This window comes from Amyelois transitella, chromosome 28, assembly GCF_032362555.1.
Source record: "Amyelois transitella isolate CPQ chromosome 28, ilAmyTran1.1, whole genome shotgun sequence".
Lineage (NCBI taxonomy): Eukaryota > Metazoa > Arthropoda > Insecta > Lepidoptera > Pyralidae > Amyelois > Amyelois transitella.
The window spans coordinates 5,443,960-5,466,281 of record NC_083531.1 but is presented as its reverse complement, the minus strand read 5'-3'; the positions used below and the strand labels follow the sequence as shown (position 1 = coordinate 5,466,281).

Here is a 22,322-nt window from a genome sequence, read left to right as displayed (position 1 = left end):
GAAGACCAGAGTGAGCCGTTTATGGTTAGGTTTTGTCCTACCCCGTACTTCACACTACATTTTAGCAAAATTTTATGGTAACGTTTCTGTGGTTTTGACATGAAAGACGGAGAAAGAAACACAGGTTTACATTTATTAGTACGGATTAATGATAGTTATTATTGTTAATTCTATCATCAAGCCAAAAAGTTGAACGTGGCCTATCAGTCTTTTCAAGACTGTTAGCTCTGTCTGCCCCGCGAGGGATATAGACGTGATTATATGTAATTCTGTGTGTTGTTCCCGGTACCAATATAAAAAAGAGTAGGACCACTCAGGTCTCATTTCCTACGGATGTCGTAAGAGGCGACTAAGGGATAGGCTTATGAACTTGGGATTCTTATTTTAGGCGATGGGCTAGCAACCTGTCCCTATTTGAATCTCAGTTCTTTCATCCAATAGCTTAACGCGGCCTATCACTCTCTTTAAGACTCTGGCTCTGTCTACCCCGCAAGGGATGTAGACGTGACCATATGAATGAATAAATAAATAAATGTGAATGAAGCGAAAGTATGCAGGGCAAATGGGAGGATGTAGTCTAGGCAGACTGCCGAGTGAAAACTTTTCAATAAAAAACAGTTATGATAATTTGAAATAACCATTTATTTCCACACATAAAGATTTGTATGTACAATAGACGTTATAAATAAATGCCTGACCGATACACTGTATCGCATGTATCAAATAACGTTGAGGTGATTATCGTGTGGGTTCGCAAACATAGATAAGGCCTAAATGTCTTAACTGTCTCTCATTTCTTGAGTTTAAGTCGCTGACAATATTATTTATTTACCAAAACACAGTAAGACAGGAAATCAATTTATTTATTTTCCTTATTAGTTACGAAGGACGTGCCTTGGGACATCTCTTTCCCATGGAAGTTGTTAAAGTTGACTAAGGGAAGCTTTACCATTCTGGGCTGTCAGTGATGAAAAAAACAGTCCAGCTGCTTCTCTACCCGTGCAGATTGTAAAGTCAATCAAGGGATAGACTTTTAAACTTGGGATTCTTCTTTTAGGCGATGGGCTAGCAACCTGTCACTATTTGAATCACAATTCTATCATTAAGCCAAACAGCAGAATGTGGTTTTTGCAACGTATGGCTTAATAATATAATTGAGATTAAAATAGTCACTACTTGAATCTCATTTATATACATACAAACATATAATTACGTCTATATCCTTTGCGGGGTAGACAGAGCCAACGGTCTCGAAAAGACTGATGGCCAAATTTAGCTGCTTGGCTCAATGATAGCATTAAAATAGTCACAAGTTGCTAGCCCATCGCTTAATAGAAGAATCTCAAGTTTATAAGCCTATCCCTTAGCCGCCTTTAACGACATCCATGGGAAAGAGATGGGGTAGTCCTATTCTTTTTCTGTTGGTGCCAGAAACCACACGGCACTGAAAAATTGCAAAAGAATAAATTTCTAAAATTCCACAAAACAGTGACAATAAGAATTCAAACTTTTCCTTAATAAAAAGTAACATTTAATCTATATATTTATTTATAGAAACAATTACAAATATAACTAAATATCTAATATCTATACAACGAGAGGGATGCTCCGGGTAAACATTTTGAACTACTTTACAGCTAAAATTCATCCTTATTGTAATGGCAAAAAGATTTTTCCGGCTAGTATAAAATTTACATAAAAATTGCGCAGGCGTCGCGTTTGTGAACATAATATATTATTTAAGTACCCGGTTGACCAGAGGTCTACCAGAGATGGCGCTGATATAGTTTCTTAAAACGCGGTTTTTAAAATGTTTATATATCTTGGGAACCGAGCTTTTCTCGAACCTAGGACCTTGATAAATCGATTCCTTGAGCCGAAAAGCCCCTAATCTGTAACTTTCATGAAAATCGTTGGAGCCGTTTCCAAGATCCTAAATACAAGAATTGCTCGTTTGAATATATTAGATATTTCATTACATGCTAGACTTTTAAAGATCTTGTCTCAGTTACAAATCCATCAAAATCGGTCTAATATGTGAATTTATTTACTTTACAAACAAAAGAAAAACATTATCTCTTCATTATTATATAAGACAAAAACGCATTCTAACGAGGTAGGTACTTGAGACTTAATATATTCCTACCTACTTATTATTTCTATAATAATGAAAATTTTGATACAACAACAATAAAGTTTAAAAAAGTAATTGTTTTAAAACTACAACTATTTTTTGACCGCAGCTCCGTTCGCGTGGAAATATCCCAAATAATCCTTTTGTGTATAATTCTATATTCTGTGTTCTTCCATGAATCTGTATATCTTTATGTGTAGGTATGTGTGTAAAATGAAATGCAATGAACGGATTTGATTTAAATTTCTATTTTTTTTAAATCAGATTATCTAAACAAAAATAGATAGGTAACCAAGTAGAAAACCTAAAAATAAATTAGTGCAATGCTATAATATATAAGTCTTAATAAGTTAAATAATAAAAGACATATTGTAGTTATAATAATTGGGTCCCGGGTTCGAATCCCGGCCAGGGTGTGATGAGAAAAGAACTTTTTCTGATTGGTCTGGGTCTTGGATGTTTATCTACATAAGTATTTATTATAAAATATAGCATCGTTAAGTTAGTATCTCGTAACACAAGTCTCGCGCTTACTTCGGGTCTAACTCAATCTGTGTAATTCGACCCTTAAAATAAAAAATAAATTAATAAAAAAAATTACGTTAACTTAAGACATATAAAACATACGAATTAATATATTCCGAAAATTCCAACGGAAACGAAGCTGCGGGCAATTTGCAATTATAGCTATTCTAACCTTCCCGAGTGGTAAGCTCTCACCCGATGCGGCCAAGAAACGCTGCCAGTAATCTTGGCACATTAAACAGATTACATTCTTTTTTTAAATACCTTTTTTCCCTTTTACCAATAAATACTACTATAATCAACGGAAATTTTAAAAATCCTCTCTAAGTCACCCCTAGATCGTATAAGGAAACTACACGACGCACCTATTTCAAATCTCTTGACCTATGTAGCATACCTTTGGGTAATGGGTTGATATGTCAGTCACTCAGTGATATTTAGATAATTTTATTTAAAATACTTTATTGTATTTGGGCTAACAACCTGTCACTATGTGAATCTCAATTCTATCATTAAGCCAAACAGCTGAACGTGGCCTTTCAGTTTTTCAAAACTTTTGGCTCTGCTAACCCGCAAGAGATATAGATGTGACTATAAGTTTGTATGTTGTATTTAAAAATCGCAGTGTAGTTTTTGCAAATGTTACACCGAGACACAATGAAACTCTACAGTGTAAAGGTATTAAAATTATGTAAATCCATAATCTCTGCCCATCCCTGTGGGAAACATGATGATATATACAGGGTTAGTGGTGTCAAACGATAAACTACATATACGCATACTTGCTCAGGCCATCATAGCCAACAACTTATCCTATGAAGCCGGCACAGAAATCACGAAAACAAGTCAGGTGTTCTACAAATTTTGCCGCGGTAGCTAATTTCGTATGGAACAGCTAAATTTTTTTGCGATTTCGTCGTCAGCCCCATAATAAAAGTTGTTCAACGTGATGTTCTAAGCACGTAGGCGGAAGGTTTTGCATTTTGTATCAGTCACCCTGTATATTCAATTTTCAATAAGGATTAGCTTGATCAAACTATTACAACTTCTGAGCATCCCCCGTTCCCAATTCCTCCATTTTTAATTTTAATCCAATATTTACACTTATATGTAGATTATCACAAAACAAACGTTAAAAAACGAATATTATTTTACACCCAAAATCCTTATTCAATAAACAATAACATAAAAGAAAAATCAACATCAATTTTATTTTATCACTAAAGATTTTGGTTTTCCAGACAGACCCAAAAATAGGTAATTTTACGGTCCAGGAACAACCAAAATATCTAATCACATCAAGAATTTCTTCATAACTATATTTATTCTTAATAAATATTGGTAATTCTTAAACATGTCTCTTGACAAACTTCCAACTTCTTCATCGTAACAAAATATTGAACAAAAATCCATTATTTGTTTACAACTGCTCATTGCTTGTATATACCGTAATTATCTAATAAAATTTACCTCTTTTTTACAGCAAATGTACATATATTTATTAATAATATACCAACTTTGTAAATATTGGTAAGTAAAAATTAAATATAAATATTTTGAGGAAAATAATAATCACCTATTTGACTTTTATAAAGTTTAGTAGAAATTTCCTTTACTGTTATAATAATATTACTTTTAATTTGCCAAAATTTCATTAAAAGTGTAACCCTTTGGAAAGTTATCTGTTTATTTCTATTTTATTTGCCTGTTAACAACTTTTAGCAGCAGTTAAAATGAATAATAATTAATCGATCTGCTAATCTAATAATAATCTGGTAGTCTCTGCCTACCCCTCCGGGAAAGAGGCGTGATTTTATGTATGTATGTATGTATCTGCTAATGGTAAGCTGGTACCGCCACGTCTTGCGGGAACCACGGCTGTGTTCTTTTGAATATCAGTTTGATTTATAACTGATGCTCTTACGGTGAGGGAAACAATCGTGAGGAAACCTGCACATTCAGGCAACTGGATGTGTGACCATGATCGATCCAACACGGGTCAGGTTCCCCTGCAAGGGTTGCTGAGGTCAGACGGGAGTCGTTTCGTGTACAAACTTGACCAAGAATTTAGGAATAGTGGCCACAGGTGAATTTCATAAGTGACGTCACTAGCAGAGAAATACGAATCGTATTTTGGGGATCCAAGCTTGCGAGGGCGCGCTGACATGTAAAACTTTCGACCCAGTGGAAAAAAAATAGCTTTCGAAGCTAGGAATAACTGTACGTCAAGTAAAGTTATTTCAAAATATTTCGACTAGACCATATCTTATCAAAAGACATACATTTTAAATACCGAAAATTCACTACCGTGCATAACTTAAGTTTTTATGTAATATTTAATCTTATCAAAAACGAGCACGGTAAAAAAGTGCGAAATATTTTGAACTTGCATCACGATTTTTACTCTTTAATTTTACTAAGTATTTAAAAAAATTTGCTATCATGTATCATTGTTAAATTATTCATTTCTTTGTGATGTAATTTAATCTTTTTTATTAGCTTAATTTTGTTAAATCCCACGATATATATTACTTATGAATGTTTTATACGAATCTCAATTTCGTTTTAAGCAAAATAAAAAATAATATTCAAAATTCGTAGCCACTAGATATATAAAAAATTTATAAGAATTTTGAAATATTTTTATATTATCACCTACTTTTTTAAAATATTTTTTATTGACTTAATTTTTTTTTCTGCAGCCCACGTATCAAAAAACAAACGTTCAACATAGACAAAAGATGTATTTTGATTTGCTTTTTAAGTAAAATGATAAATGAAAAAAAAATCTACGCTACTATCATACGATCTTTCATCGTATATTAGTAAGGATTCCCATAAACTATGTGCCTCGGCGAAATAGCCAATCAGAGCACTCTATTCATTGCAGACTTGATTGGTCGGCAAATATGCCGCCAATTTAAATACAGAAACGTTTCATCTTATAATGTCAACTTTGCAAAATGCCAAATGGAGAGTTCATCTTCTAGATTTTAAAATATTTCTAGTCATGAAAGTGCTGATTTATAATATACTTGCCTTAATTATTTTTATTTAGGCTTTCCCTTCATTGATTTTAGTTCATTTTAGTGAGGCAAAGATATGAGACCTATGCCTCACTAAAACAGATCAAATGTACTAGTGAAAATTTTTTTTTGCTTTCATGAAATTATTTTCATTGCACGACACATTATCATTTGTACGAAGATTAAAAGAAACATCTTTACTCCGACTCGTCAGATTCCTCTTCGCTCGACTCCTCAGTTTCGGATTCCGAACTCGACACAGGTTCACACTTGATGAACTCGATCTCCTTCGTTACCTTTTTAGAATTCTTCTTACCCTTCGGCCTCCCCCGCTGCTTCACCTTCACCTCCTTGCCGTCCTCATTCATGACTGTCTTGACCATCTGCGAGATCCTCTTCAAATGCTGTTGTTCATGTCTCTGCAAGTGATTGTTCAAATAACGTTGCAACTTGAACTTCTTGCCGCACAGCCCGCATTGGTGCTCATAGTTTTTCTCGTCAACGTCCACGTGGACAGAGTTGTTGTGACGCCGCAAATAATGCGCGTGCGCGAACTCTTTGTTGCATTTCTCACAACGAATCTTAGGCTTCGACGGATGGACGATCTTCTTGTGCTTTTTGAGGCGTATCGCCGAATGGAAAAACTTGTCGCACAACTCGCATTTGACCTTCGTGTCGGCTGGCGTGTGGATTTGCATGTGCTCTTTAAGATACTGATCGTTTTTGAACTCCTTCAGGCATTCCGGACACGTCACCTTGGACTCCAACGGCGGGTGAATGTTCAGGATGTGGCGTTTCATGTGATGACGAGACTTGAACGTCATGTCGCAGAACACGCACGGGTGTCTTTCGACGTGTGAATGTTGGAACTGCATGTGCCTGTTCAGATTCAAATTGCTTTTGTACAATTTTTGGCAGAGATGGCATTTGTACTTTTCTCTGTCTGCGCGATGTACGCGTTCGATGTGATACTTCAATTTGTAGGGCACGTTGAACTCTTTGCCGCACTCGGGGCATTTGATCTCTGGGAGCGTGTTGGGATGAACCTTCTTCACGTGCATGTGTAAAGCGCGTCTCGTGCGAAACTCCTGCAGGCAGAACTGACAATAACATTTCTCCGACTCCGAATAATGCTTATTCATTCTGTGCATGTACAGATAATGCTTATTCTTGAACGACTTGTCGCATCTGTCGCACAAGACGGCAGAATCTTCAGTAGAATGGACCCGAGTGGTGTGCAAATAGAGGTTTTGGTAATTCTTAAACTCCTTGTTGCATTTCTCGCAGATGTAACGTTTCACTGTTTTGGGGAACAACACCGGTTTCCACGTAGAGAGTACGGACTCGTACATCTGCCTCTGTTCGTCGGTCAACTCGTCGCTTGTCACGCTTATATACTTGGTAGGTTTTGACTCGGATTGCGTCATGTGAACTGGTAAAGACGGGAGTTCTGGGACCGTGGTGGGTTCAGTTTTTGGCAAATTTTCCGGCAGCGGAGCGTATTCCGATTGCACCAGATGTGGTGGCAGTGGCGGGAGGAGGTTCAAAGTTGGGAATTGTGACATGGAGGACATAGATCCCTGTTGGGACACATCCGCTCCCTCCATCTTCATGCCGCCGTCAATTTTGTAGTCCATGCCGTCCATCGTGAGGTTCATCCCCGCCATGCCGTGGTCCGTCATGTCCATCTTGTTCTGTAATTAAAGAAATGGAAATACAAAAAATTGAATCATTCATATACAAACATACATAAAATTCACGCCTCTTTATCGAAGAGGTAAGCAGAGACTACATCTTTCCACTTGCCACGATCCCTTCATACTTTTTCGCATCATCCATTCGTTACTCTCATTATGCAAGCTTGTTTGTTTGTTTGTTTATAAATACTTTTTGTACACAAGAAAACAGAAGTACATATTATGACCAACACGATAATTCACAATGATGGACCTAGAATCCCTCCTAAGCATTCTTCCAGTCAACTAGGTATCTGAAAGGATCATATCTAGATAAGAGATAGTAGCTACAGCTATTCTCTTTGTCAGATTTCTCGGTAGGGTAAGGTACTCTTGACCTGAATGTCTCCAATTTGACCAATATACTTTTTGTCTAGGCGCTCCCACTCCAATGTTATTGAGTTAGTATCCCATAACAGAAGTATTGAACTTAGGGTCTAGCTCAATGTGTTTGATTGTAGAGTAAATACTCTACCTATCTAACATAGCCTATGTCTTTCTCCGTAGACTGTTTATGGACAATTTCTGTGATTTTAACATAAAGAAAGAAGTAACAAACCCACATATCATGCAAAGGAACAACCGCTTTATCTACAGCAGAGATAATTGTACATTGATCAAATAGTGATATTTTCTATTTTTACATACATACATGCATACATATGGTCACGCCTATATCCCTTACGGGGTAGACAGAGCCAACAGTCTTGAAAAAACTGAATGGCCATGTTCAGCTATTTGGCTTAATGATAGCATTGAGTTTCAAATATTGACAGGTCGCTAGCCCATCGCCTAAAAAAGAATCCCAAGTTTGTAAGCCTATCCCTTAGTCGCCTTTTACGACATCCATGGGAAAGAGATTCCGGGAACCACATGGCACATTTATACACGGAATTTTTATTTTAATCTTTCATTTTTTACACCTTTCTTGGAATCAAGCTTATATCACAATCACAGCAATATTTTTGACATTTATATATATTCTGAGGTACATATCACTATGCCAAATGACATATATTTTTTAATTCACGGAAACGAAATTCTGCTGATTTTAGATACAAACATAAGTTTAAATTGATATAAGGATAACTTTATAGTTACAGTTTTATTTGCAATAAAGGGTCTATTTATCTATTTAAATTTAAATGTTTATGTAAAAATATAAAAAAATTGAGTGAGTGGAGGAGACCAAACATCTGAAGGAACAGGGCGCCAATTGATAACCCATCCCAGTAAAGGTCAAAGCTAGGGCCGGACCTAATATATTTTAGACTAAAAGTTACAATATTGATAACAATAATTTAGCGGCTGAAGATAAGCAGAAATTTTGAAAAGAATCAACATTCTCTCTTCAAAACCATTTCTTATCAGAAGCCTTAGCCTTGCGGCCACAGAAATCATAACAAAACGGAAAAATACAAAGAAAATATTAATGTATCAACTTACATATATAACAAATACGCCTCAATGTAATCCTATAATGCACTAACACGTCATAACTACGAAATTACACGCTAACCACGAAATATTAATGCTTTATCATAAAATGGCTTATTCCCCTGGGGGCACACCGAATTTCTTCAACATGGCGCTTCGTTATCGTCTTATAACGCGAAACTTTTTAACAATCAACGATAACAAACAACAAGGTTTATTTCTGGTTAACCGTGACGAGAAATTAGATAATAATTACAATGATAATTCACTTTAATTCCGATGAAAAATTGTACGAATGTTTGACAGAATCTGACATTCTGGCTGGTCCAAAGAACGAACTGTCATTTTCAGATACGTTTCGTTCCGGACAAATACTGTTGTTGTCTTATATTTGGAATCGTTTTTAATTATTGTATTTTATTGTTCCACCAATCATTTTTAAAATTGTAGATAACATCTTTATAAATAAAGTAAGATTTTTATGTATTATTATTTAATCATAAAAACTCTTTAGTTTTTATGATAAAGATAAAAAAATCTGGATATGTCATTAAGCAATGTTTAGCGAAATGGAACGTTGTCATAAATGCTAGGCGTCTCCAACGACTTTGTTTGCGTCATAAATATATTTAGTTAATCAATTAACCAATTTGAAAATGTTATGTTACATCTTGCGCCAAATAAAGATTTTTCTTTCTTTCTTTCTTCTTCATTTACAAAATCGATGTTATTAACCAAGTTATTAACATACTTCACCTTCTCTTCACGATTCTGTACCTATGTTTATATGTAGAAATTATAGCAAAGGGTCAGGTCAAGAGTACCCGAAACCGCCAAGCTTGCATGAAGAGAGTTATGAATGTGGATGAAGCGAAGGAAGTATGCAGAGATCGTGGCAAGTGGAAAGATGTAGTCTCTGCCTAACCCTCCGGGAAAGAGGCGTGATTTTATAATACACTGTTAGTTATATATAGTATAAACTACTTTCAGTGTACGGTCACCAGCTAAGAAACTTGATCTTCTTTAAGGTTTTGTTCGTATGAACAGGGGGGCATGTTACTCGTAACATGACATGTACCTACGTACAGATAAATCTATACCTTGTATGCAATATTGAAAATAAATCTATTCTACTCTATTCCATTCTTGTACTGGTTCTATAGGAATGGTTCGTGAGAACAGTGGACGAGAGGGTCATGTTTAAATCTGAAACCAACAAAGTACTTTCATAAAAATTATGCCAACCTTATAGAACGTCAAACGGAAAGGGGATTAACATATCGAGTACACTAATCACCATTCACCGGTAACAAACGGTGATCGTGGCAAGTGGAAAGATGTAGTCTCTGCCTACCCCTCCGGGAAAGAGACGACATTTTAGGTATGTATGTATGCACCTCTCACTTCTACGCTAACGCTCTCAGCGTATTTATTGCAATAATAATTACAATTTTTAGTCACAGACACAGTTACAATACAGCTAGGACTGCTGTTACGATGTAGTCATAAGAAAATACGTCTATGAATGAAATACGAACGCGTGCGCGCGCGCTAGATCTCAAAATAGTTTAGCATCGCCACATCTTCGAAGCAGTGTCTCCGCGGCGTGTTTTAGTGAAAATTTATTCAAAATGAGGGAAATAGTGCATTTGCAAGCAGGGCAGTGCGGGAATCAAATAGGATCTAAGGTTATTTTTCACATAATTCATTTTTAATTTGTTGTTTTTTTTTTTGCGAGTGTTCTATTTTTGAAACGTTCGCGTTGCCGCGTATGTAACACATTTCGTTTTCTATATTTAAATTATGTTTTTTTTTTTTTTCATGCGAAGTTGTTATTTATTGTGATTTAGCGTCATTGGAAAACAATGTTCTATAGTCTCATATTATGTACGTACTTAATACTGAAATTTCCATTTCACGTTAATGTTTTTCGTAAAGATAGCTGGAAACCCGTGCACAGTCAGATTCGAACTTGTGTTCTTCTTGCTAGCTTACCGGATACGATAACCACTTGTCTATCGAAGCTTTCTAAAATAACACTGATATAATAACCAAGAACATAATTATTTATGTAGTTGTTTGTAATTTATTTTTCTAAATTAACCTTTAGGCGAGGGAGAGAAGACTAGTGAGACAGACGGGACATTTTGTACATAATTTCATACATATCTTTATTTTTGCTTAGCATTCTGTCATCTTCTATACCTACCGAAGAAAAAACATGGCGTGTGTCAGATACATACTTCTCTTCCCGCGCTTATTGTAAAAGTTAATCAAGAAAATTGGCCTACTATGATGCTTTTTAGGCGATGGGCTGGCTACGAGTAAACATCATTATTTTAATCTCAATTCCACTGAACGGGGTATTCGGGTCTTTTTGAAGCTATTGGCTCTATCTGCCCCGTAAGGGATAACGACGTCATGTTGATGTCAAACTTCGTGAAAAGCTTCATTAGGCTAATTTATAACCCAAATTATAAATTCGCTTGTGACGAAATAGTCCCAATTTATTTTACAATGCTCACCAGATTCAAATATGAATATTATGTACTTAACTACATACTCATAAAGCATTATTTTGAAACAATAAGTACTACCTTGACTTCATTTATATACCTTCAAACGTAACGCCGCCATTTTGAATCTTATTGTAAAGACGCAAGGCGCCATCCTTTTTTTATTTATTTGTTTTATTAGCATAGAAATTCATGGCCAACCATTCAGTTATATTATAGATGCCTTCACCATATTATAATGGTACAAAGACAAATTACACATAACTACCACCAATATTTTAATAATTATACATACATATGGTCACGTCTATATCCCTTGCGGAGTAGACAGAGCCAACAGTCTTGAAAAGACCGAATGGCCACGTTAAGCTATTTGGCTTAATTGAATTAAGAATTGAGATTCAAATAGTGACAGGTCGCTAATCCATCGCTTAAAAAAGAATCTCAAGTTTGTAAGCCTATCCCTTAGTCGCCTTTTACGACTTCCATAGGAAAAAGATGGAGTGGTCCTATTCTTTTTTGTATTGGTGCCGGGAACCACACATTACATGAAGGTATTAAGTAGGAATTATAGCGATGAAATTACGAGTACTACAGACAGCTTCGAAAGGGTGTAACTAGGTAAGTAATATTATAATTCTTATACATATACTCACCTATATAATCTGTGTATGATAGATAGATTTTGTAGTCCCGAGACTACAAAATCTATCTATCATACACAACTTACTAAGTCCGAACTTAGTAAGTATGTACATACATACAATCACGTATATATCCCTTGCGGGGTAGACAGAGCCAACAGTCTTCAAAAGATCGAAAGACCACGTTCAGCTGCATGGCTTCATGATGGAATTGAGATTCAAACAGTGACAGGTTGCTAGCCTATCGCCTAAAAACCAATATCAAATTATAAGCCAATCCCTTAGTCGCCTTTAACGAAATTCATGGGAAAGGGATGGAGTGGTCCTAGTCTTTATTTTATAGAAAAAAGAATAGGACCATATAAACCATATAAACTTGTAGGAAGTATAGTTATAAAAGTTATTTATTCCTACAGAAGAAAGAAAGAGAAAAATAATCAGTTAAAAATCACTATATTATTTAACATAAAATTAAGAACATCTAACAATAAAAAATATTTTTGACATATCTCCAATAAACAACATCATGGCAACCGTTGCTATGGCGTATACCAAGAAGGTTGCCTACAGACTTAATGATAGAATTGAGATTCTAACAATGACAGGTTGCTAGCCCATCGCCTACAAGAGGAATAACTTTATAAGCCTATCCCTCAGTCGCCTATTATGACATCCATTATGTAATCATCAGTGTAATTTGTCCATAAAAAAAAAAGATGGTTCTATTCTAAAGTGCTGGCTAAAAAAATAACTACATATTGGGTTCTACCTTAATGTAACAATTACAAGGTATTCATTTGATTTCAGTTTTGGGAAATTATATCAGATGAACATGGCATTGACACGGCGGGAAATTACATCGGAGACAGCGAGCTACAACTGGAGAGGATCGAGGTGTACTACAATCAGGCGGCTGATGGTAAGGATGGGTCGACAGAACGCCGGATAAATTTGACTACTATATTTTTTTTAGCTGTTTCTTTTTCACTTTATTTTTTAGGTTATCAAACCTTAAAAAAGTCAACGTAATTATTTAAAAGTACTTATTTGACGTTTAACCAGCGAAAAAAAAATAATATGGAGGACGCTTCACTTTACTCCGTCGACACGAAACAAGTTCAAATATGCCTATTTGCGAAGTAATGTAAAGAAAGAAAGAAAGAAAAAGAAAGATAAACCAACTCTTCACCTTTATAATATTAATATAGATGTTACCTTTTGTGCGAGATTTTTATTTCTTTTTCTTTCTTTGTTTCTTTACACTTCGCAAATAGACATATTTGAACTTATGTATTTATGCGCATCACGCATTCCTAACCGATTCGACCAACAACGCGATTTGAAGCCTTTCTGCTTTTCAAGGTAAACGCTTCGTCCCTCGGGCGGTGCTGGTCGACCTGGAGCCAGGGACCATGGATGCCATCAGGTCGTCCACATACGGCCAGCTGTTCCGCCCTGACAATTACGTTTTTGGACAAAGTGGCGCTGGTGAGTTATTGTCTAATTATTAAAAAAAAAAATATTCGTAATTCGTAACAGAAATATTCCAGGTACCTACGAAAAATAATGTTTTGCCTTCGAACATACATATTATCACGTCTATATCCCTTGCGGGGTAGACAGAGTCAACGCCACCTCGTGGTAACGCGATGACACTAATGCATACAAACAAATTCCGTAGCAATTTTGAATTTTAAATAACTAATTAACTACATAAGTATTTAACTAATAATAAAAAAAAACTATTCTAAATTACAAACTAAAAATATTATTATTTAAATTTTATATATTATACAAATTCGTGATTATTTGCCAGAGACGCGTTCGAGTCGAGTATCGAGTAAAACTCGCACTAACCCCTCAGCTGTTTGTACCATCATCATATTTTTTTTTTTAGGGAACAATTGGGCAAAGGGCCACTACACAGAAGGTGCTGAATTAGTGGACTCTGTCATGGACGTGGTGAGGAAGGAGTCGGAGGGCTGTGACTGTCTGCAAGGTACAATTATGTTTACTTTGAAATAGATTTCAGTGAGCAAAAGTACCCGAAACCGCCGAGCTTGCATGAAGAGAGTTATGAATGTGGATGAAGCGAAGGAAATATGCAGAGATCGTGGCAAGTGGAAAGATGTAGTCTCTGCTTACCCCTCCGGTAAAAAGGCGTGATTTTATATATGTACGTATGTTTTATATATCTGTGTATAAAAGATTTTGTGGTCTCATACCTAGTAAGTATGTACATACATACAATCACGTCTATATGCGGGGTAGACAGAGCCAACAGTCATAAAAAGACTGATACGTGGCCTACGTTTAGCTGTTTGGCTAAATGATAGAAATGAGATTCAAATAGTGACAGGTTGCTATCCTGTCGCCTAAAAGAAGAATCCCAAGTTTATAAGCCAAATCCTTAGTCGCCTTTTACGACATCCATGGGAAAGAGATGGAGTGGTCCTATTCTTTTTATAATGGTGTCGGGAAACACACGGTTTATTTATCTGGTACTAATATTATAAAGCTGACGAGTTTATTTGTTTGTTTGTTTGAACGCGCTAATCTCAGAAACTACTCCGATTTAAAAAAAATATTTTTACTTCGAATAGATGATCATTTATCGAGGAAGGCTTTAGGCTATATAACATCACGCTACAACTATAAGTAACAAAGAAATAATGGAAAATTTAAAAAAAAATGGGGAAAATTATTCATCCTTGAGGGCTTCAATGATGCCTATAGGTAATAACTATTCCACGCGGACGAAGTCGCGGGCACAGCTAGTTTATTTATATGGCTCTCAATCGATTCGACACAGGTTTCCAGCTAACCCATTCCCTGGGCGGCGGCACCGGCTCAGGGCTGGGAACGCTGTTACTCAGCAAATTGCGTGAGGAGTATCCTGACCGCATCGTCAATACTTTCAGCGTCATGCCGTCTCCGAAGGTGAGAGGATCTTCTTTAGCATTCTTCTTCCTACATACATATGGTCGTAATAGAATAGAATAGATTTATTTTCAAAATTGGATACAAGGTATCACTTATAAATATATACATACGTATGGTCACGTCTATATCCCTTGCGGGGTAGACAGAGCCAACAGTCTTGAAAAGACTGATAGGCCACGTTCGGGTTTTGGCTTAATGATAGCATTGAGATCCAAATAGTGACAGGTTGATAGCGCATCGCCTAAGAAAAGAATTTTAAGTTTGTAATCCTATCCCTTAGTCGCCTTTTACGACATCCATGGTAAAGAGATGGAGTGGTCCTATTCGTTTTTGTATTGGTGCCGAAAACCACACGGCATTCTTCTTTCTTCTGGCTTTTATCACGGTTGCGTCCACACCACTCTTTAGAGGAGCCCTGAGTGCTTCTTTGACCATGGACCAGTGTGAAATTCAAGAGTGCCAAATGACATTTCTTGCATTGAGATTGGCATTGTATATTGTCATTGTTAGTCGAGAGTAAGCCTGCTGATTGGATGAGTCAGATTTTAACACGAAAACGACTAAAATCTGGCCTCCGACTTTCCAGGGGAACATTACCCTGGTGCGTTACACTACACATTTAGACATGTATCTGTGCCGACGTCACTAATGTCACACACCAACTGTCAAACATTGCGAAGAAATTGACGGATACATATAATCAAGTCTAATATCCCTTGCGGGTAGATAATAGAATTGAGATTCAAATAGTGACACGTTGCTAGTCCATCGCCTAAAAAGAAGAATCCCAAGTTTGTAAGCCTATCCCTTCGTCAAAAAGTCGGAAAGAGATGGAGTGGACCTATTCTTTTTTGTAATGGTGCCGGGAAGCACACGGCACATTACTTTAAAAATTATTTATATGGCAAAACAACGCTTGCCGGGACAACTAGTTAATTTATATACTTCATTCTAATACATTTAAGGAAACTCATATGTATGTTTGAAATACAATTTCTGTGATACAAATACTTCCAGTGTGTACTGTCCAGGTGTCAGACACAGTAGTGGAGCCGTACAACGCGACACTATCAGTCCACCAGCTCGTGGAAAACACAGACGAGACTTTCTGCATTGACAACGAGGCATTATACGACATCTGCTTCAGAACACTAAGACTGGCATCTCCCACTTACGGCGATTTGAATCATTTGGTTTCTGTGAGTTGTTTTTTTAATATATTAATCACGTGTGCAGGGAAAGGTCGGAGTGGGAAGACCTAGACGAACGTATCTTGATCAAATTAAGGACGTCCTGGTAAAGGGTCAGGTCGAGAATGCCCGAAACCGTCGAGCTTGCGTGAAGAGAGAATGTGGATGAAGCGAAGGAAGTATGCAGAGATCGTGGCAAGTGGAAAGAGGTAGTCTCTGCCTACCCCTCCGGGAAAGAGGCGTGATTTTATGTATGTATGTATGTATTAATCACGTTTTATCCCTTACGAAGTAGAGCCTAAATAACATTATCGAAAAGACTGAAAGGCTACCCTCAGTTGTCAGATTAATGATGGAATTGAGATTTGAATTGTGTCAGGTTGCTAGCCCATCGCCTAAAACAAGAATCCCAAGAATATACGCCCTTTTCTAGATTGACTTTTACAATTTACACGGCCTTAGAACTCTTCAGGTTGGCATTGTCTCTTTACGGCAATTTGAATTTTCTTGTCTATGTAAAGACTAAGTTCTTCAAATCGATCGAAGTGATTCAAATCTATACGTACATATAATAAAACAGTAAAAATATTTTGTCTGTACATTTAGTATTTTTGACTGAAATGGATAGAGGGACACTTAGAATGAATAAAAGAAAGCAAAAAAAATATTTTTTGAGTTTTTTGTCTGTATGTATGATCACACTTATCTCCGAATCTTTCATTCCCCAGCTGACGATGTCGGGCGTGACCACCTGCCTGCGGTTCCCCGGGCAGCTGAACGCGGACCTCCGCAAGCTGGCCGTCAACATGGTGCCATTCCCCAGGCTGCACTTCTTCATGCCAGGTCGGTGTGCTCAACATTCCCTTGCACTCGTTCCCCTGCTCAGTTACTTTCAGTACAACATTCCCCTGCACTCTTTCCCCTGGTCAGTTACTTTCAGATCACCATTCCCCTGGTCAGTCACTTTCAGATCAATATTCCCCTGCACGCTTCTTCCTTTAAACCTTGTTTAGATTAAAATTAATTGCATTTTATATTACTACAGCGTCATTTCCACTTGAATTGTAATTTTTTTTTAAGAATAGCAAAATTTATTTTCTGATGGATAAAAATAAAATAAACTTACGAAAAAGGCCCATGTATCAGTTTTTAGGGCCATCCACAAAAAGCGACGAGTTTAACGCCATCAACAAAAAAGCGACGAAATTAGCAATACCTACATACAAAAGAATACAGATATTTCGCAAATCTTACGTAAATCCGACGTGAAACGGAACTGAAGGGTTAGTGCGAGTTTTGCGCGCGAATTTGTATGTGATTTGAACAGCGCCACCTAGTGGTAACGCGATGGCACTAATGCAATTCCATACAAATTCGGTAGCAATTTTGAATTTTAAACAACTACCTACTTAACTACATATGTATTTAATAACAAAAAAAAATATTCTTAATTACAAATTAAAAATATTATTATTTAAACTTTATATAATTATTTTTCAATTTTATATTTTAAGCTGTGCCCGCGACTACGTCCGCGTGGAATAGTTATTTTGGGCATCATTGAAGCCCTCAAGGATGAATAATTTTCACCGTCTTTTTACATCTTCCATTATTTCTTCGCTCCTTATAGTTGCAGCGTGATGTTATATAGCCTAAAGCCTTCCTCGATAAATGGTCTATTCAACGCAAAAAGAATTTTTCAATTCGAATCAGTAGTACCTGAGATTAGCGCTTTCAAACAAACTCTTCAGCTTTATAATATAAGTAAGTATAGATACAAATTCTTCATTATTCGCGTCCGAGTCGAGTATCGGGTAAAACTTGCACTAACCCCTCTGACCTAGTTTACGCGCGTGCCGTGCTACGAAGACTGTGCATCAGCTCAAGGGATGTATCATTATTTCCAGGATTCGCACCGCTCACAGCGAGGAACAGTCAAGGTTATAGAGCTCTGACCGTCCCGGAATTGACACAGCAGGTCAGTTTCTTATTACATTCTCTTATAATTTTAACTTTGAAAAGTCTTGAAAATCTTGAAAAGACTGATAGGCTACGTTCAGCTGTTTGGCTTAATAGAATTGAGATTCAATGATTTCATGATGAGAAAAGAACTTTTTCTGATTGGCCTGGATCTTGGATGCTTAACTATATGTATAAGTATTTAGTATAAAACATAGTATCGTTGAGTTAGTATCTCGTAACACAAGTCTCGAACTTACTACGAGGCTAACTCGATCTGTGTAATTTGTCCCGTATATATCTATATATTTTAAGATGTGGCCGGCTGGGTTCTTTGTGTGAGTGATAAAATAAAAACTTAACACGGATTAACTTAGTCTGTATTCGCGTTTCACTTAATATTAACGTACCTACACTACAATGAACAAAAACAAAACAATAAACTTAAAACATAATAACAACAAGACATTTACAAATCGTCGCGGTAGCGCGCGGGAAGTCTCCTCTTTCTGGCGGTCGCGTGATGCTCCCGACCAATCAGCGTGCTTGTCACAGTGTTGCCTGTTAAAATACATACATACATACATAAAATCACGCCTCTTTCCCGGAGGGGTAGGCAGAGACTACCTCTATCCACTTGCCACGATCTCTGCATACTTCCTTCGCTTCATCCACATTATATTTATTTATTCACCATAACAGATGTTCAGCCCCGTTAACATGATGGCTGCGTGCGACCCGCGGCACGGGCGGTACCTCACTGTGGCCGCCATCTTCCGCGGACGCATGTCCATGAAGGAGGTGGACGAGCAGATGTTGACGGTCCAGGATAAGAACTCCAGGTGATTCGCGAAGTTCTGGATTTGTCTAGGTCTGTAGGAACTATGTCAAATCTGTAGGAAGTTTGACCACAAATCAATTTCATTTTTTCCTAACTCACAAACCATGGCGACCGTTGCCATGGCGTACATAAAGAAGGTTACCTACAAATGTTTGAACTGCAGAGGTATTTCATTCATGATTTCTGATGAGTGGTCCTATTCTTTTTTATTTTGCAAATAAATAATAACAATCACTACATATTTATAAAGTATGTATCCCGGCACCAATATAAGGACCAATCCATTTTTTCCCATGGATGTCGTGAAAGGCGACTAAGGGATACGCTTATAAATTTAAGATTCTTCTTTGAGGCGACGGGCTAGCAACCTGTCACTATTTGAATCTCATTTGGTTGAAGTTGAACGTGGCCTATCAGACTTTTCCAGACTGTTGACACTGTCTACCCCGCAAGGGATATAGACGTGATCATATGTATGTATGTAATAATAACGCAAAATCAAATGTATTGGTTTTATTCTAGTTAAAACACAACTATGACTAGTAACAATAAACTTCATTAAAGACAAGATTATTTTTAAAATATCATAGATAATATGTCTCATTCTCCACCAGCTACTTCGTGGAATGGATCCCCAACAACGTAAAAGTGGCTGTCTGCGATGTGCCTCCGCGCGGGCTCAAAATGGCCGCCACTTTCGTTGGCAACTCTACTGCAATACAGGAGATATTCAAACGGATATCTGAACAGTTCACGGTCATGTTCAGAAGGAAGGTATGTATTTATTTAAATTTATCAATTTCGAAATTGTTTTATTAAAATAACGCAAAAACCAAATGTGTTTGGTTTTATTAGAATAGTATTATTATTTTTTATTTAATAATATAATTTTCAAAATTGTATACAAGGTATATCACATATTGACGTCACATCACTTAAATCGAATTATAACTACTGCCGCTTATGCGATGAGACGATGCGAGATGCGGCGACGTCTGCAGCGGAATGATTCCATTGTCAATTCGAATATGCCGATTGTCAAAAATATTAATAATCATTGATATTGGAACACTTAGTACATACTTAAAAACTTTTTAATTAACAACATATATGTTGAAACTATTTGTAGAATAGATAACATTTAAAACTTATCTAAAATAAATACCTATTTGTGCGAACTTCCGCCCTATTCATGTAATTCTCCTCTTAAAAAATTAAGAGGAGATCATTCCAGACAACAAACAGATGGAGTTATCCCATTCCGAAGTGCCTGGAATCACACGGCACACATAACGTTTACTAAATAAATACTTTTTAATTCACTTCATCAACCGTCTTGTCCACATGAGGCGTTCCTCCACTGGTACACCGGCGAGGGTATGGACGAGATGGAGTTCACAGAGGCCGAGAGCAACATGAATGACCTGGTCTCCGAGTATCAGCAGTACGAGGTAATTAATGACAAAAAAAAATTTGACACATCATAACCTACAAGCGAAGTTTTCGCGCGAAATACTAATGATGTTCCGTTTCATTCACGTCAAAGAACGGTTTTTCGCGGTATAAAAACAGCGTTGCGCGTTCCGTTCTACGGGGATGTTGCGCCAATTTTGGCCTAAAAAGTATCGGCATTTTTTTTTAATTTTGGCAATCGAATAAAAGAATCCCAAGTTTATAAGCGTTGTCCTTAATTGACTTATACAATGAGCACGGAGGGAGAAACAGCTTACATACATACATACGGTCACGTCTATATCCCTTGCGGGGTAGACAGAGCCAACAGTCTTGAAAACACTGAATGGCCACGTTCAGCTATTTTGGCTTAATGATAGAATTGAGATTCAAATAGTGACAGGTTGCTAGCCCATCGCCTAAAAAAGAATCCCAAGTTGGTAAGCCTATCCCTTAGTCGCCTTTTACGACATCCATGGGAAAGAGATAGAGTGTTCCTATTCTTTTTTATATTGGTGCCGGGAACCACACGGCACGGCAGAAACAGCTTAGTTTATAGAAATGTTTTCTCATAGCTATTAGACTTACATACATACATATAGTGACGTCTATATCCCTTGTAAATAGAGCCAACAGTCTTGAAGAGACTGAAAGGCCAAGTTCAGCTGTTTGGTTCAATGATAGAATTGAGATTCAAATAGTGACAGGTTGCTAGCACATTGCCTTTAAGAGGTGAAATAGAAATAGTAAATTTTATTTTATCATTTTGACAATATTCAGTGTGATTACCTGTGCAAAAGGTTGCGGAGGTCAGACGGGAGTCGCTTCGTGTGAAAACCTGACTCACACAATCCAGGGTCCATGGTCAAAGGCGTACCCCGGGCTCCTCTCCAGAGCGCTGAGGATGCAACCGGGACTAAAGCCAGGAGGTAGAAGTGTGATTACCCTGTACTGATCCATTTTTTCTAAATAAACCAATTTCGATATGTTCGGTATGCTCTTTAATTGTCAGGAGGTGGGTGTGGAAGACGCAGATTTCGACGAGCAAGAGGAAGTGCCTCCCGAAGACTATCCTGAAGAGGAATGAGTAGTCTAGTCTCTAGTCGGAGCCAAATAAAAATATAATTTAATAATGACAATTAAACTAAGAATTATTTAAGTAATTAAATGAGGTTTTCAATACATACCTACATAACTTAAGTCTTAAATGAATATAAATGCGACACTTAAGAAATTTTACTTACATACTACATATAACTACGTTTATATGCCTTGCGGGGTAGACAGAGCCAACAGTCTTGAAGAGACTGATAGGCCAGGTTACAGGTTGCTGGCCCGTCGCCTAAATGAAGAATCCCAAGTTTATAAGCCTATCCCTTAGTCGCCTTTAACGCCATTCATGGGAAAGAAACGGAGGGGTCCTATTCATTTTTCTATTGGTGCCGGGAACCACACCGCACTAAAGAAATACTAAAGTTTGAAGAATATATTTTATCCAAGAAAAAAATACTGTAACTCTATTGAGATTTTTAAATGCAATAGAATTAAATGTAGGTACCTACGACAGTTAAAAAAAGTTGAAGCTATGAAATATAAATTGTTAAGTCATAATATATGATGAAATTGTTATTTAAAATTAAAAAAACTGTACTAAATTTCTGCAATTTTATTAAAACCCAAATTAATATTATATGTGAAAGTTTGTTATGTAATGATGTGTTTGTATTTTTTCGTGCAAAAGCTTCGGAACGAATTTCATGAAACTTTGCAGTATGTTATACCTATTAAATCTATATCTATACTAATATTATAAAGCTGAAGAGTTTGTTTGTTTGATCGCGCTAATCTCAGGAACTACTGGTTCGAATTGAAAAATTCTTTTTGTGTCGAATAGACCATTTATCGAGGAAGGCTTTAGG

General features: G+C 36.8%; 2 protein-coding genes across 2 annotated transcripts; one reads left to right on the top strand and one right to left on the bottom strand.

Annotated features, from left to right (window-relative positions):
- Window positions 1-618: 618 nt before the first annotated feature.
- LOC106142749 (zinc finger protein 224) lies at window positions 619-9,191 on the bottom strand. The gene is made up of 2 exons (XM_013344625.2): window positions 8,868-9,191; window positions 619-7,379 (listed from the first exon to the last, which is right to left on the bottom strand). The coding sequence occupies exon 2, from the start codon at window positions 7,371-7,373 to the stop codon at window positions 5,883-5,885; it is 1,491 nt and encodes a 496-aa protein (XP_013200079.2). The 5' UTR covers window positions 7,374-7,379; window positions 8,868-9,191; the 3' UTR covers window positions 619-5,882.
- Window positions 9,192-10,436: 1,245 nt separating this feature from the next.
- On the top strand, window positions 10,437-22,045 carry LOC106142741 (tubulin beta chain). Its single transcript, XM_013344613.2, has 12 exons — window positions 10,437-10,546; window positions 12,826-12,937; window positions 13,381-13,506; window positions 13,916-14,017; window positions 14,831-14,958; window positions 15,993-16,160; window positions 16,880-16,994; window positions 18,059-18,129; window positions 18,813-18,952; window positions 19,566-19,725; window positions 20,301-20,402; window positions 21,416-22,045. The coding sequence occupies exons 1-12, from the start codon at window positions 10,490-10,492 to the stop codon at window positions 21,488-21,490; spliced, it is 1,356 nt and encodes a 451-aa protein (XP_013200067.1). The 5' UTR covers window positions 10,437-10,489; the 3' UTR covers window positions 21,491-22,045.
- The last annotated feature ends 277 nt before the right edge of the window (window positions 22,046-22,322 follow it).

Coding starts and splice junctions, on each gene's coding strand:
- LOC106142749 (XM_013344625.2), bottom strand. CDS start 7,373: ATGGACATGACGGACCACGGCATGGCGGGGATGAACCTCACGATGGAC.
- LOC106142741 (XM_013344613.2), top strand. CDS start 10,490: ATGAGGGAAATAGTGCATTTGCAAGCAGGGCAGTGCGGGAATCAAATA. Junction 14,018..14,830: donor GGGCTGTGACTGTCTGCAAG/GTACAATTATGT, acceptor GATTCGACACAG/GTTTCCAGCTAACCCATTCC. Junction 18,953..19,565: donor GTCCAGGATAAGAACTCCAG/GTGATTCGCGAA, acceptor ATTCTCCACCAG/CTACTTCGTGGAATGGATCC.